The sequence below is a fragment of the Sylvia atricapilla genome, chromosome 3 (assembly GCF_009819655.1).
Source record: "Sylvia atricapilla isolate bSylAtr1 chromosome 3, bSylAtr1.pri, whole genome shotgun sequence".
Classification (NCBI taxonomy): Eukaryota; Metazoa; Chordata; class Aves; order Passeriformes; family Sylviidae; genus Sylvia; species Sylvia atricapilla.
In genome coordinates this window covers 85,812,570-85,826,450 of record NC_089142.1, presented here as the reverse complement: position 1 = coordinate 85,826,450, position 13,881 = coordinate 85,812,570, and the positions used below count along the sequence as shown (strand labels likewise).

Below are 13,881 nucleotides of genomic sequence, written 5' to 3'. Positions count from 1 at the left end.
TTAGTATTGTTCAATCATTTTTAAAATTTGTTTTCGTTTTTCTTTTTCCCAGAAAGGACCAAGTGAAAAATGACCTGTTGGAAAAAAGTAGTTGGTAGTTTTGCTGTACTACTCCATAGAGAGGCAGCAGAAATGTGCAGATTTTTCTTCAGTTTTTATTCCCTATTGCTCATTAAATTCTGTGCTTAAACAGAGACATGGGAGTTGTCTATTGGTAGGCATCAAAAGCCAGGGTTATACAGAATTACACTTTTCCTTCTGATATTTAGGGATCTATCTCTCCCAAGAGAGCTTAAATTATGAAAAAGGTAAAGGGGCTTACTTAGAGGGGATTCCTGCCTGTCACAGTAGAGTTAACCTTGGCCAGTGAAGCTCACACACACTTCCCCCACACCCTGCACATTCTCATGTTTGCCCCATAAGCCTTAAAATTACTGTAATCCCAGATTTTAGTTGATGCCTTTATAATTAGATAGAACTTCAGAGAACACTTTTTTTAAAATCAGTGAATCAACAGTAAGATAGTTTGAGAGTAAAACTTTACCAAAAAGGTATGCTGAAGTGGCTGGGCAGTTAAACTTGATGATGTAGGTCTCTTTCAACTGAACTATTCTATTTCCATATAATAAATATACATATATTTAAACATATTTATTACTTTCATTATATATGATGCATTGAATAAATATATATGAACAATGCCTCGTTTTGATTATACTTTTCATTTTTGACCCATATGGATTCAGCAGGAAGCACTGCACTTACAAACCTGACAAAAAAAAAATCGTATTTGTCCAAATTACTGTCTTGGCTATAAGCTTTTAGAACAACTTCTTATTGAAGAAAATTATAAGTACTTGGACCTCACTGTACTTAGTCTTGATGGCTCTGTAGTGAAGACACATCTGTGATGTTGCTCCTAATGCTATAGTTTATAAATCACAACATGCTTGTGTGCATAATGCCAATACTTAATGATGTGTGGGGGTTCTTTTTTATTTTTACCTGAAAAAGACTGACAGCAAGATCTTGTATGGTAGGTGCCCTATTTTCTGTATGATAGTAAAGCAGAAGTACAGATTACTTTGTTGATTTACCAGTATATAGAAAATCATAATGACAAGAAAAGGACCCTGTGGCCTGTCCAACCAACCGTATTATCTCCACTTTGTTCACTGTTGTCTGATAAATCCTTTTTTAAGAGGTATAGAAAATATTAATGTTCACATGTCTTGTTTATCTTAATTTGTCTTTGGACATGTAAAGATTACTCTTTACTTGGGTTTCAAACCTTGTTTTGTTTTGTATTGTTTTTTTCTGCTTTAGCACCAGTATTTCATCATGATATAATGTTCTGTTCAGCACAGGAACTGTAGGCAGCCTGCTTCAGTTCTGGGTGAGCACAGCCTGTTTCAGAGACAGTCTATTCTAACATTACTGTCAGATTGCATTGAAAATAATTATGTAACTGCCATTCCAAAAATAATGTAATCGAGAGACATCAATGAAGAACAACGTGGGAGGCAAATAAAGCTGGAGAGTAGCAATTCTGAAAATTTCCACAATCTTTGTTAAATACAAAACAGATGTTTGGTAAGAATGATGGAATGTTTGCTGAGACTTAAATATCTGAAGATAGATTTATTTGAGTTTTTAAATCTCTTTAGAGCTTCAGCTTCAGGATTAAGCATTCCACAAATTATCAACTCATGAAGATTGTGCCACCTTTTCCCCAGATTTAACTGCTAGTGGTGTGAGGAAATGTTACAGGTTTGTTGTTCCATGAGAAAGCTTTTTGGTAATTAGTCAAAAAATAATTTATTTGTGTTGGAAGTTTTCATATTAATAACATAATTTAGCATTTTGATTCTTGGTAATACCATAATTTCACTGAAATGCAGTACAGTATATTACCATAAATCCTTCAGGGCATTCATATGGATGCCTTTCTGTTTGTTTCATCTTTTAATATCTAGGAGGGTAAAATCTGATTCTGCGCAAAGGGTCAGCAAAATTATTCACTGAACTTCTTGAAGAGCTGTGGACAGCTGTTCTCATTCTATGTGTTACAAGTTTTGGTCTTTTTCAAGTGAAGCTGTGATTCTACATACAAGAAGATATAACTCTTGTGGCCTCCTACGTGTATTCACAGCCATTCATTTAATTTTCTTCCTTGCTAGAGATTTTCTACAGTTGTCCCACTTCAGCTGTTTACCCACTTAGTAATGAGATCTACAAACCAGTTTGTCTATTTATATATATATATATATATATATATTAATGTGCTTATATAAACAGTTTGTATATTTGTATGTTGTTTATATATATTTCTGTTTCATAAAATACATATTTTCCCTGATGGCAAAACTCATTGAAAAGATTCCTGCTGCTTTGCACCAATTTATCATTCACTTGTTTGTGTTGTGGTGACAAATGCTTTTTGGTGTAAAATCAAACAGGTTTTAAAAAAACCCTCTGAATGTATGATGGTGTAAAGCTTTTGCATCTCACTGTTCTGCAGAGGGCTCCTTTATAAGTGTCAATTATTGTGCCTGGTACCAGCTTGGGTAGGGCTTCTACAGTGTTCATCACTGTGGGCTACAGAGAGAACCCAGACCATCAAACATCCAAGCAATAGGCAAGGGTTTGAATTGTCTGAAAAGTTTTGGGGTTTTTTTTGAAAGACAACCTTGTCATGTTCAGGAGCATAGAAGGAAAAAATTAGATATTTTCTGTATTTTTTAAGGTTTTTTCTGTCATTCAAGGTCTGAAGGAAGTCTACAAACCTAGAACCAGATTGCTCCGCGCTTAAACAGTGGTAAAGTTAACTAAATTCCTGAGGTAATCTCTTTAGAAATCTTGGAAGTTTTCTACCTCCCAATAAGGTCTTTCAGTGGATGATTAAAAGGAGTGAAAGCATAAATGAGTCAAGGACATCAGATTTTGAAAAGAGTGTGGTCTTTTTGTCTCTGTTACGGATATTTTCCCACAGCACATGTTCAAATCTTCAAAATGAAGCTAGACAAAACAGACGAAGGCTAAACAGACCAAAGCCAGATCCAAAAGAGGTCTGAGACTTTTTCACCACAATGTTATGTTATATTAGAGTCAAGAACTATTGTCTCCTTTGTATTTGTTCAGTTGTGAGAATCATGAAAGGCCAGTAAATTGTATGTACTAGACAGTGGCTAGTTACACCTACTCTAATGTCACTGGGATTTTCCCCATTCTAGGGAATTCCCAGGAGTGGAGAAAACAAATTTTGTTCAGTGATTCAAAGAGAACAGAATCAAAGCTAAATTCTAGGGCTTTACATTATATTACTTTTTATTAAATCAGCTTTAAATTCAGTATTTCTGCTGCTGTTTTCCTACCTCTGATCATCTTCACCTTTCTTCAGAAATTAAAAAATCTGAATGTTTCTTTTGATACTATTTAAATAACAGTCCTTTTAAGACTTTTTTGTGATATTTAATCTGGTGTAGAAATTCTCTTCCCCTCTGAGTTGCCTGATGAGAATATTGTTGGGGCTTTTTAGAGAAAAATATTCTTGTGCTTTTCTATTTTCCTTTCTCATGCATGTCATTCCCTGAAACATACTGATACTCTCTGCTTTTCGATACATCTAAAGAGCTAAGTATATTGCACTATTGAATCAAACCTGAGCAACAGAGCATTAAGTGTTTTCAATACAGAGTAAGTATCAAGTGCAAGTTCCAGCTTTGGCTCAGGGCAGTCTGACTGTACTGCTGCCAGCAGATGCTCTCCTGCTCCTCCCTTCACAGGCCCACCTTGGCTGCTGGAGAATGAGTTGGATTAATTCACTGGTCCAAATGAAAATGAACAAAATGTTCAACATTTTGAACAAAAAATGTTTTGAATTAGGGAACTCTGTAAGCAATAAAAGCGAGCTAAGGAAATAGTGGAGAAATGCTGCTGAGAAGAGGGCATGGCTTCACATCAGTTTAAGCCGACAGTAATAATACATCTTTTTAGTTTTCACTGTTGAAAACAGTGAACAAACAGTGGTTAGGTGTGAGGAATCAGAGGCAAACCATGATTAATTTCAGGATTAATTTATGCAAATTCTGCTTAATATACATCTCTCCCTTTCCCCTTCTTCATACTTTCTATCTCTGTATGTGATCTAGTCACTGCTTAGAGGGGAACTTTTTGAGAAGACCCAGAATATTTGGAAAGTTGTGTTAATGATTCAGTACAGTGTGCTTTCACTTCTGATTCAGTGCTTCAACTCTAGTAAAGGGTTCTGTTCTGGTTTTAATGCAATCTCTCCAAAGGGATGTCTGTCATAAAATACAAATGCTAATCAGCTCTAGCCTCTAAGAGAACTTGCAGCACAGACTGGAAGAGAGGGTGGAAGTTAGTGCAGTGGTAGAATTCTTATGTGTGTGCCTTTATTCATCCTGAATCTCTGAAACATAAGTGTATGTAAGATTCTTCATTTGTCACAAACAAATGTGGGCAGCATTCCACTGTGCTTTACATTTAAATATTGTTTTGTAAAAACTCAGTTGAAATTATGAGTGATTATAGTCCTTGCTTGTAATGTCCAAAGTAATTCAAGATGTTTGAGTCTAAACTTTCCTCTATAAATATGATTCAGTCATACCATGCACAATTTACAAAACATACAATAATTATATTTTACTTAAAATGTATTGGGAGATTTCAAGTTCAGTTTCTGATTGTTCATAAGACATAACAGTTCAGTATCCTTTGCACCATTTATCCTTTTAAAGGTGAGCAGAATTTGTCATGTAAGCAAGGAGGAGTCTGTTGAATAGTAACTTATATTGGGTTTTTCAGGTCAGTGTTTTCAAATTACGTCAAAAGTTGTAAACGGCTTTGCAAAACATTTTATGTAACAATTCTGAAAGCCCATGTGACATTTTTTCTAATTAACTTATTTAGCCTAGTTTTGGAGTAGCATTAGCTGTTTCATCACTTTTAGGCTATTTTGGGTATTCTTTGTGACACCATGAATAAGCCAAGAATTTATAGGGTTTCTTAATCATGCAGATTAGTCATCGCTGCCTGCTCATAACAGAAGCTTGAAATGCTCATTAAAACTGTCTGATGTGAATCAAAAGTTAGTATAGTTGCAGAATTAAATGATGAGAGAATACCATTATATTAGCAACAAAAACCTGTTTCTGGAATACTGGTTTCCCTGAAAGTTAAAACTGCATATATAGATCAGTGCTCCAAATTTGTTTCATGTGGAAAATAAGAATGGGCTTCTGAAGTGGAGAATTGGTCTGGAATGATTGGCAATCATGCCTAAAATGAAATATGGTGAAGGGTTTGTTTGTAGAGAGCTACAAGAAATTGCTGCATGTTCTTGCTTGGTCTGTTTTAGCTTATTTTAAAAATTGACTAGTTATAAATCACTCTTGCACTTGATCCTTTGCCCTTTGCCTTGTATCTTTCCATCAAAACAATAAAAAAGGTCATTTCCCTGTCTTCTACAAGCTGTTTGATTCCCACAGGCAGTTGTTATGCCATGCTACTTGAAACACAGGCCGAAATTCGCATCTCACCAAGCCTGTTTTTTCACCAGTGAAATTATGATGCTTCCACTGGAGTTGCATGTTGATGCCAACATAAAAGAGAGAAGAATCAAGTCATAGTCTAGGCACTGTTAAAACAACAATATTTATGGTTGAACATACTTGAATATGAACTCTGAGCAGTGCTGTTAGGAGATGTGTGCTGGAATCACAAAAATTGATAATCTTTGCTTAAAAATATATTGACTTTTTGTGGAAGCAAGTTCTGTTTAGAATAAGCTGTAATCTTAAAAAAAATCAAACAGCCTAAGGAAGAAAGATGAATTGAAAATTGATGCCATTTTCATACTCTAGAATTTAAATGAGAAGACAGAGTGAGGTGGTGGATTGAGCTGATCTCTCTTTTTGGTTTTGCCCCTGGCTTCTTGACTGACCCAAGGCATGAAAAGGCAAAATGCCTTGACTAAGTTCCATACCCGCAAAACAGGAATAATGATGTTCTTCTGCTTTTTAAGGTGTACTGAGATGTGTGGGTGAAAGGAGCTATACAAGAGCTGCTATTTGTTCTTATTTCCATGGCTGGGTGAAACATCCTTCCTTACTGAATGGCACTTAATTTTAGATGTGTATGCGCAGTACCCTGGCAGTAGCTGAAGAGGAGCTTCCTCATCAGAGTTTTGTGGCCTTCAGTCCCTGGTCCACGGCCACCTCTTCTTTGGCTTCCAATGGTGAAAATGATGATAAATTACAGATGTTACCATTAAGGAATGTTTTTTATATATAACTACTTACCAATACTCTTTGTTGTTGCACCTTTTTCCATGGGAGCCTACGGTTACTCATTGGAAACAATTCCCTGGATGCTGCTGTGGGCAAGCAGTTTTAACTTAGCTGTATAAGGAGCTTAGCAATCCTTGCCATATATATATATGTATATATGTGTGTGTGTATATCTATAGATATATAGATATATACATACATATATAAGGTAATAAGGGTATTTTTTTAAAGCTCTTGTATTTTTATTGAAAATGGTTTAAACATTTTGCAACAAAATGTTCCTGGCTCTGAATTTCTGGAAATGAGTGCTATGAGCTGTATCTGTGACTCTTCTGGGGTTTATCTGTGGCCACCCACGCAAAAGAAATCTGGTGACTGTGTATGCTATCCTCGCACTAAAATTTGACATGCTGTGTTAGTGTGTGTCTCTGTTAGTGAGTCTGCATCGCTACCTGCGTCTCTCTGGAAATTATAGCTACTGAAGCACAGACCTGTAACAACTCCTTCAAAGCCAAAATCTTAATTTCTGGGAGTTTGGGACTTGTTTGACTTTGCTAGTTTCATTTTAGGTTTTCTTGACTTTGTAACAATCATAAAATTGAAAATTTGAGGAAAAAAAGTTTGCTTTTTCCCAAGAATTTTCAGTAAATTAGGTTGTGCTCTGTCATTAGTTCTGTAAGATTCTGTAAGCACCCATATGCCCCAGAAGGTGCAGCATAAGCTCAAAAAGTAATATACACATATTCTTCATATCCTTTCAAAGAACAATCTGTAGTGATTGCCTAGTGCAGAGACATACAATCATAGAGCATTCAGGGTTGAAAGGAGCTTTAAAGATCATCCAAATCTCTTCTGCCTTGAGCAGGGACTCCCCATTAGGCATAAGCCTTATCCAACCTGGCCTTGTACAGTGCCAGGGCTGGGGCATCCACAACCTCTCTTGGCAAATTCCAGTGTGTCACCACCCCCACAGTGAATAATTTCTCCTAATATCTAATACTTTATTCTGAATTGGAAGGCTGGCAATTTTCAAAGAGTTACAGAATGGTTGAAGTTAGAAGGGACCACAGTGGATCATTTGTTCGAATGTCTCTGCTCAAGCAAGGTCATCCTAGAGCACCTGGCACATTGCATCCAAGTAGTTCTTGAATATCTCCAGGGAAACTTTCTGGGCTCAGTCACCCACACAGTAAAGAAGTTCTTCCTTGTGTTCAGGTGGAACTTTCTGTCCATCAGTTTCTACCCATTGTTTGTCCTATTGCTCAGCACTGCTGAGCAGAGCCTGGCTCTATCCTCTTGGCACTCTCCCTTCAGATACTGATACACTTTGATGAGGTTCCTTCTCTGCCATCTCTTCTCCAGGTTGAACAGGCCCAGCTCCCTCAGCCTTTCCTCATACAGGAGATTCCCCAGACCCTCAATCATCTTTGCTACCCTGGGCTGGACCCGCTCCAGGGGCTCCACAGCTTTCTTGTTATGAGGAGGCCAGAACTCAGAATTCAAAATTTTTGGATTTTGAAGCTGCTGTGAGATTTATTTGTAATATGATGTTATAGATTAACAAACATAGCTGAGGTTGGTCTCTTCATCATTAGGGTGGGTTCTTCTGCATTCTTTCAAACTCCCATTCCCCGTGCTCCCTTTCTATCCTGCAGACTTCTGGAAACTGAGGTGACTGCTGTTGACTGAACAACTTGTTAGTATATTGTAGAATGCCTTCCCTTTCCATGCGTTGTAGACTTGTTTGAAGCATAAGAGATTTTAAAGTTATGTTTTTTAGGTCTTCTACCTGGAATGCATAGCTTGATAAGGCAGAAATTTTGGTTATCTGAGTGTTGGAAATGCATCTTTGGGTTACGTATTTTAACAGAAATTGCAAAAGTCAGGTAGTCTTTGCATTCTGAGAAATTCTATCCTGCAGTCTCAGTGGTGTCTTTTATTCCTTTCAACTTTTATTTGAGATAGCAAAGCATCTGGTAGGGTTTACAAAACTGCAGTTTTGTTTTGTTTTTTTTCCAAAATGGAAATGAAACCAGAATACACTTCTGATGGCTTTCGGCTTGTATTAGTGCATCTGGTTCTGGGCACGCAGAAGGATGTAAATGTAATTGGACTGCATTCAATGAAAAAAACAAAATGCTGAGAAGTTGTAAAGCTTGATTTATAAGAGAAAAACTTAAAAATGTTAAATATGTGCAGTGTGCCTGCATGACAGCGGAGGGGTAGGTTTTGGTAATGGTTGCAATTCTTAGGGGTGTGAACACCAACAGATTGAAAAATTACTTAAGGGTAGTTTAAGAACCTACAATTAGATGTAATGGAATTAAATTAACTATATGTAAACTTGAGCCTAATGTTACAGTAAAAAACCCTGTGAACAGTGAGACCTATAGATTTATGGTTTATCTGTATTGAGTTAGCACTGGGCAATCCCAGTCAGGGATCAGGTACAACTTTTGTAGAAACACGAACAAAAGAAATGCAGTCCCTCTCCTGAAGGGAAGAGAAACTTGACTGGGTGGCATGTAAAAAATAAACTAGTGGGATGTGGAGTAGAACCCTAAATGGTCTTTCAAGTATTTTTCAGTCTTATTGGCTAACTGTTGAGCCATTTAGGATTATGAGACTGTAACTCTTATTCTGAAGATGCTTGTTATCTTCAGTCACTAATGTATGTAAATATTGCTTTAAATTGGAATAGCCTTACTACTCGATTGCCAAAAGCTGGAGAAACTATCCTGGGACATAAGTTTTTTGTTGGTTTTGGTGGGAAAGGAGCCAACCAATGTGTCCAGTCTGCTCGACTTGGGGCCAAGACCTCACTCATCTGCAAGGTAAGCACTGACTTGCTCTTCAATTACAGCTGAACTGAATGTTCATGCAAATTCCAGTAAACCTTTTGCTCACTTACCAAAAAGCTTTTGGTGTGTTTTTAGTTTTTTAAAATCTCTCTCTAATTCTCTTTTCTTTTTCTTATTTCAGCTATAGATTTAAGCATGGAGAAGGCTTTAAGAACACTGCCAGAACCAAAGATTAGTTGGCTACAGATCTGGCAGAAATTGCATGTAGAAAAAGATTGCAAAACTTAGGTTGATATACCATGGAAAAGAGAATTAGAAAGAGTTAGATATGTTCAAAGTTTAAGAAATCTTGATTAGGCCTTCCTCTTTATGTTCCCCCTGTTACAGCGATCAGCACTCCATTGATGGCATGAGGTGCTAGAAGCTATGGTTGCTCTGAAATTTACTTTGTAGATGATTAAAAAATCCTACACTGACAAGCCCATGACAAATTGGAGAAGGAATGTAAAAGTGCTTTTAGGGTTGAGTCACTATCTCACTCAGTACTTGAGGTTAAGATAAGATGATCATATCCAAATTCTAGCACCTTTGTGTGCTCTGTGATATTTTTGCCTAGTTTTCTGAAACATCTGATGTACTGCAGCTCTAAAGACTTGCTCACAGACCATTGGGCTGATTCAACTTGGCAGATGCTATATTCTTACAATGCTTTTCTTTGATTTTTGTCATTAAACATTATAAGTTTTGAGTGATCATTACTATGGTTAAGATCAAATTTTTTCTCTCTGTAGTCTTTATTGTCTGTCCTGTGCTAACTGTAGATGAAAGTTCAAATTGACTGGACATACTTTGTTTTTTGCCATAGCTGGGGAGGATGCTAAATTTGTTGGATCATTGTCTGTCAAGGATTTTTTGAGAAGTATTGGAAACATCTCAAGGAAGTATTCCTCAATATTCTTCCAATTCAGTATTTAGACTAAACAATGTTAGCTATAAATTTAAATTACACCTGAAAGCATTTCTGTGAGTTATTATCACTATTTGTTCTGCAGTATAGGGCTGGGGTTTTTTGGCAATGTTTGTGCTTCTGTCATTTTGTGTATATTTGATCATCTTTGCATTCAAGAATGATCAGATTCAAGTACAAGATGAACTGGCAGTGAATTCCCTTCTAACATTTCCTGCTAAATGTTAAAGATTTTTTTCCATTGCAAGTGAAAATTTCGCTTTATATTTTTTTAATGGTCTAGCCTTCGCTCAGTGCAATGGAAAAATATGCATTAATAAAATTTAGTAGCTACTATATTTTCTAAGTACTTTTCAAAACCGTATTTCTGTTATTTCAGTAAAACCCAATCTTCTCTCTCTCTCCTTCTTTCTTTCTTTCTGTCGGTCTTTCCATCTTTCTGTTTTTCCACCTGTCTGTCTGTCTCTCTTCTCTTTCTGTTGTGTATTTGTTGGAGAAAATGTTAGCATTTTCTATTTCTTTTTAATTTTGAAAGTTATTATTTAGTTTTTAAAAATTACACTTTATAGCCTCATAAAATACTGTCTCATCTTATGGAAGTCTCATATACAATCTTATATCTGCATAGGTTAATGGAATATAAAAATTCTTGCTTAATAAACTAAGAAGAATCTGGCAATAATGAGCTTCTACAATTAAATTATTTTTACTGCAACAAGTAATCTAAAGTATTCAGTGGTTCTTTAAGCTGGTTTGCCCCTCACACACATACTCTGTGCTCAGTTACATGCTTCTGTCTTGGTCATATTTCCCAACTTTTTTTATCCAGTATGGGTGCAAAAATTACTTCTACAATCTGAAGTTCAGAAAATGGAATCAGTATTAATACTAAAGGGACATTTCATGGAGTGTGGCATCCTCTTAGTAGCAGTTTGATTTAGACAGAATATGTCCTTAACAAGACTGGAGATAGATGTCTCAGATCAAGTGACAAGGAATTCTTCATACCTCAGAGCTTTAAAACACTGAGGGTTTGAGAGAGGGTATGTTATAATGACTTACTGTTATGACTAGAGGTGCCACAGAGTGCTGTGGAATTTAATGTAAAAATTGTAAAAAATGTTTAAAAATGGAGTTTGAGTAGTGGAAATGCAGACAGTGTTCTGCTTCCTGCCTGGATATCTCTGCAAATGACCACTGTTACTCTGAGTTATTGATGTGTGTCACAGTAGCAGTCAATTTGCTCCCTCCTGTAAAACAATGTACTGGTGGAATAGTTACAGAGAAATGTAAAGGATTCCTTTCAGGGTACTAAAGGGTCTAAGCAAATAAATTAATTGCTCAGGTTTGTACAAGAACACTGTTGCAGTACTGAAAAAATTACAGTGTTCTAGAGAGATTCCAAAGTCCCCTATTTTTCTTTATTTTTGTCATGACCAATCCCCAAAAAATCTGTTAGGCATCCTAGAATAAGGTGGTGGAGGGATGTTGGTGCTGAAAAAGGTCCTACTTTACTTCTGACACACAATTTGGAATGATCTTCACTGGACATTGCTGATACTGCACATACTAAATTCTGTTTAAGCCACGGCTGCATTTAATTTCTACTTAGAAACAGGAAGTATTGTATTACCATCTTGTGTAGTCTTTTTAAATGAACCGTAAGCCAAATTTAATTGAAGTGCTATAAGCTAAATTCTCACTTCATTGTGTGAATATAGCCGTATCTCAGATGCAGCCCAGAATATGATGGATATCTTCAATTGCTTTTTTCGTTTGTATTAGTGTCTTATATTTGTCTTTAGTACTTGTTTAATTCCATAATGACAAAAGAAGAAATATATATAATTTTATAAGGATAAGAAACAACATATAAAATAAATAAAAATTATCAGGAGGCACATGCTTTTTGTTGTAAGTAGTTTTCAGGTACAGATGAGTTTGTAGAATTCTAGTTGCTATGATGCCAGCCAGCTCCCTAGCTCCAGGTGGAAAACATGATCATAAGCATAATGACCATAAGCAGGGAAAACCCAGACTGAAAAATACTGATGTAATTCCACTTATTCTGATATGCAAACTGTGTGACAATAATGCTTGTATGAATGGCTTTTGTTGTTAAGAATTTAAGAAAAAAGAAATGCTGTTTCAGCACTTAACAGTGTTCTGTGGTCAGCAGACTAAAACATTTATTTTTCTGTTTATCCTCTAGTCCATCTAGCAGAGACTGTGCAAAAGCAGAAAATATTTAAAACAGTGTTATATAATTTAACATGGTCAGTAAATATGCTTTTAATCTAAACTGAGTCTGATGCCCAATACTCTTGTCTTCCTTGAGGGTAAAGCCTGAATGGAAAAATAAAGTCCTTCAAATGCACTAGGATTAACTGGGTTGGATACTGATGAACACAGAAAAAAGTTTCCAGAGGAAAGTGACCTCCATGGACACCCGCTGGAGGGCTTCCCTCCAGGACTGAGATGTCTTACTGTGAGCAAAAAGTACCAAGGCTGCTCTCAGCTGTTTTGACAGTTAAAAAGTAAGGGATGCCTTGTCTGTCAGTCATGCAGGATGCAGAGCTGAAGGAAGGAAGTTTCAGCTGGGCTTTTGGAAGAGAGTTATGAAATATTTTATTGCTGAATTAACTGAGCAGATTGCGAGATTTGTTGTAGAAGAGTCACAGTAGCAAGGGAGGGAGAAGGTGATACCATCAGAGGGAAGGTATTCCAGAGCACAGCTGTTAGGCTGCAGAGGTGAGCACAACTCAGGTTTAAATTGCAGATGGCTGCAGTCATCCAGTCTAAAGCAGTCAGAAGTGGCAGCTTCTGACAACCTGCTGTGTCTGGCAAACTGGGAGTAGTCAGAAGTACAGAAATACTCTAATATGCTAACAATGAAGAACACAGTGACTCAAGAAAATATTGGATTGCTTGGGCTTTTTTTGCATATACTAGAGGAATGGTCCATCTGGTTGGACTATTCTGACCTTAATTGCTGTCCTCCTTTGCTAAAAGACTGGGACTATCCTTAATAATGCTTTAGAAAAAACCCTTATTGATATCATAGGAGATGGAAGTTTCAAGTCATGGTTATGCAATCAAATATGTGAGGAAAAGGATCATCCATCTGTGACACTTTAAATTTTAGAATTCTGAATCAAAGTGTTCGATTCTTTTGATCACTAGCTGGTACTCAGGCCTTCTCCAAGCTTTCTGCAGGGCTGAACTCATAAACAGACAAATTTCTAACAGCAGCCAGTAGCAGCAGCTGCTTCTAGGAACTTAAATACACCATTAGTTATGTAGTGCTGTTTTATGAGAAGATGGATAATTGGATAGGGCTCCTCTAGACCCATAACCAGTATCTCGATTTGGCATCTGATCTGAAAGGTGTTTCTTTTTCCTCTTGCAAAGATACTTTCTGTAGCATTGGTTAGTCTTCAACACTGCTTGGATACACAACTCATTCTTAGAATTGGGAACACATGCTATGCATGCTGAAGACAGGTTAAGAGTGGTGACTCAAAAGCTTTGTTTGCTTTATAAATATATTTTAAATGCTTGCATGATATTAAGCGAATTAAACTATTTTTTGTCCATGTACCTCATCTCCTTTGTTCAGCTTTTGTAATATAACAAAAAAGAAATTTGTATTAGTTTGAATAAACAGCATGCAGAGTTGTTTTCAGCTGAAAAGATTAATGGAACTGAAATTACAAGCTTTTTAACTTCCTGTTAGAAAAAGAATAGACCATAGCTTGACTCCCTAACTCAACTTGATCTGCTGTTGCTGGATAATGCAAAC

General features: G+C 36.5%; 1 protein-coding gene across 1 annotated transcript in view; it reads left to right on the top strand.

Annotated features, from left to right (window-relative positions):
- RBKS (ribokinase) overlaps positions 1-13,881 on the top strand; it is a 71,757-nt gene that overhangs the window by 10,496 nt on the left and 47,380 nt on the right. Inside the window, exon 2 of the mRNA XM_066316046.1 lies at positions 9,013-9,145. Within this exon, the coding sequence (XP_066172143.1) occupies positions 9,013-9,145 (133 nt within the window). The remainder of the gene's footprint in view (positions 1-9,012; positions 9,146-13,881) is intronic.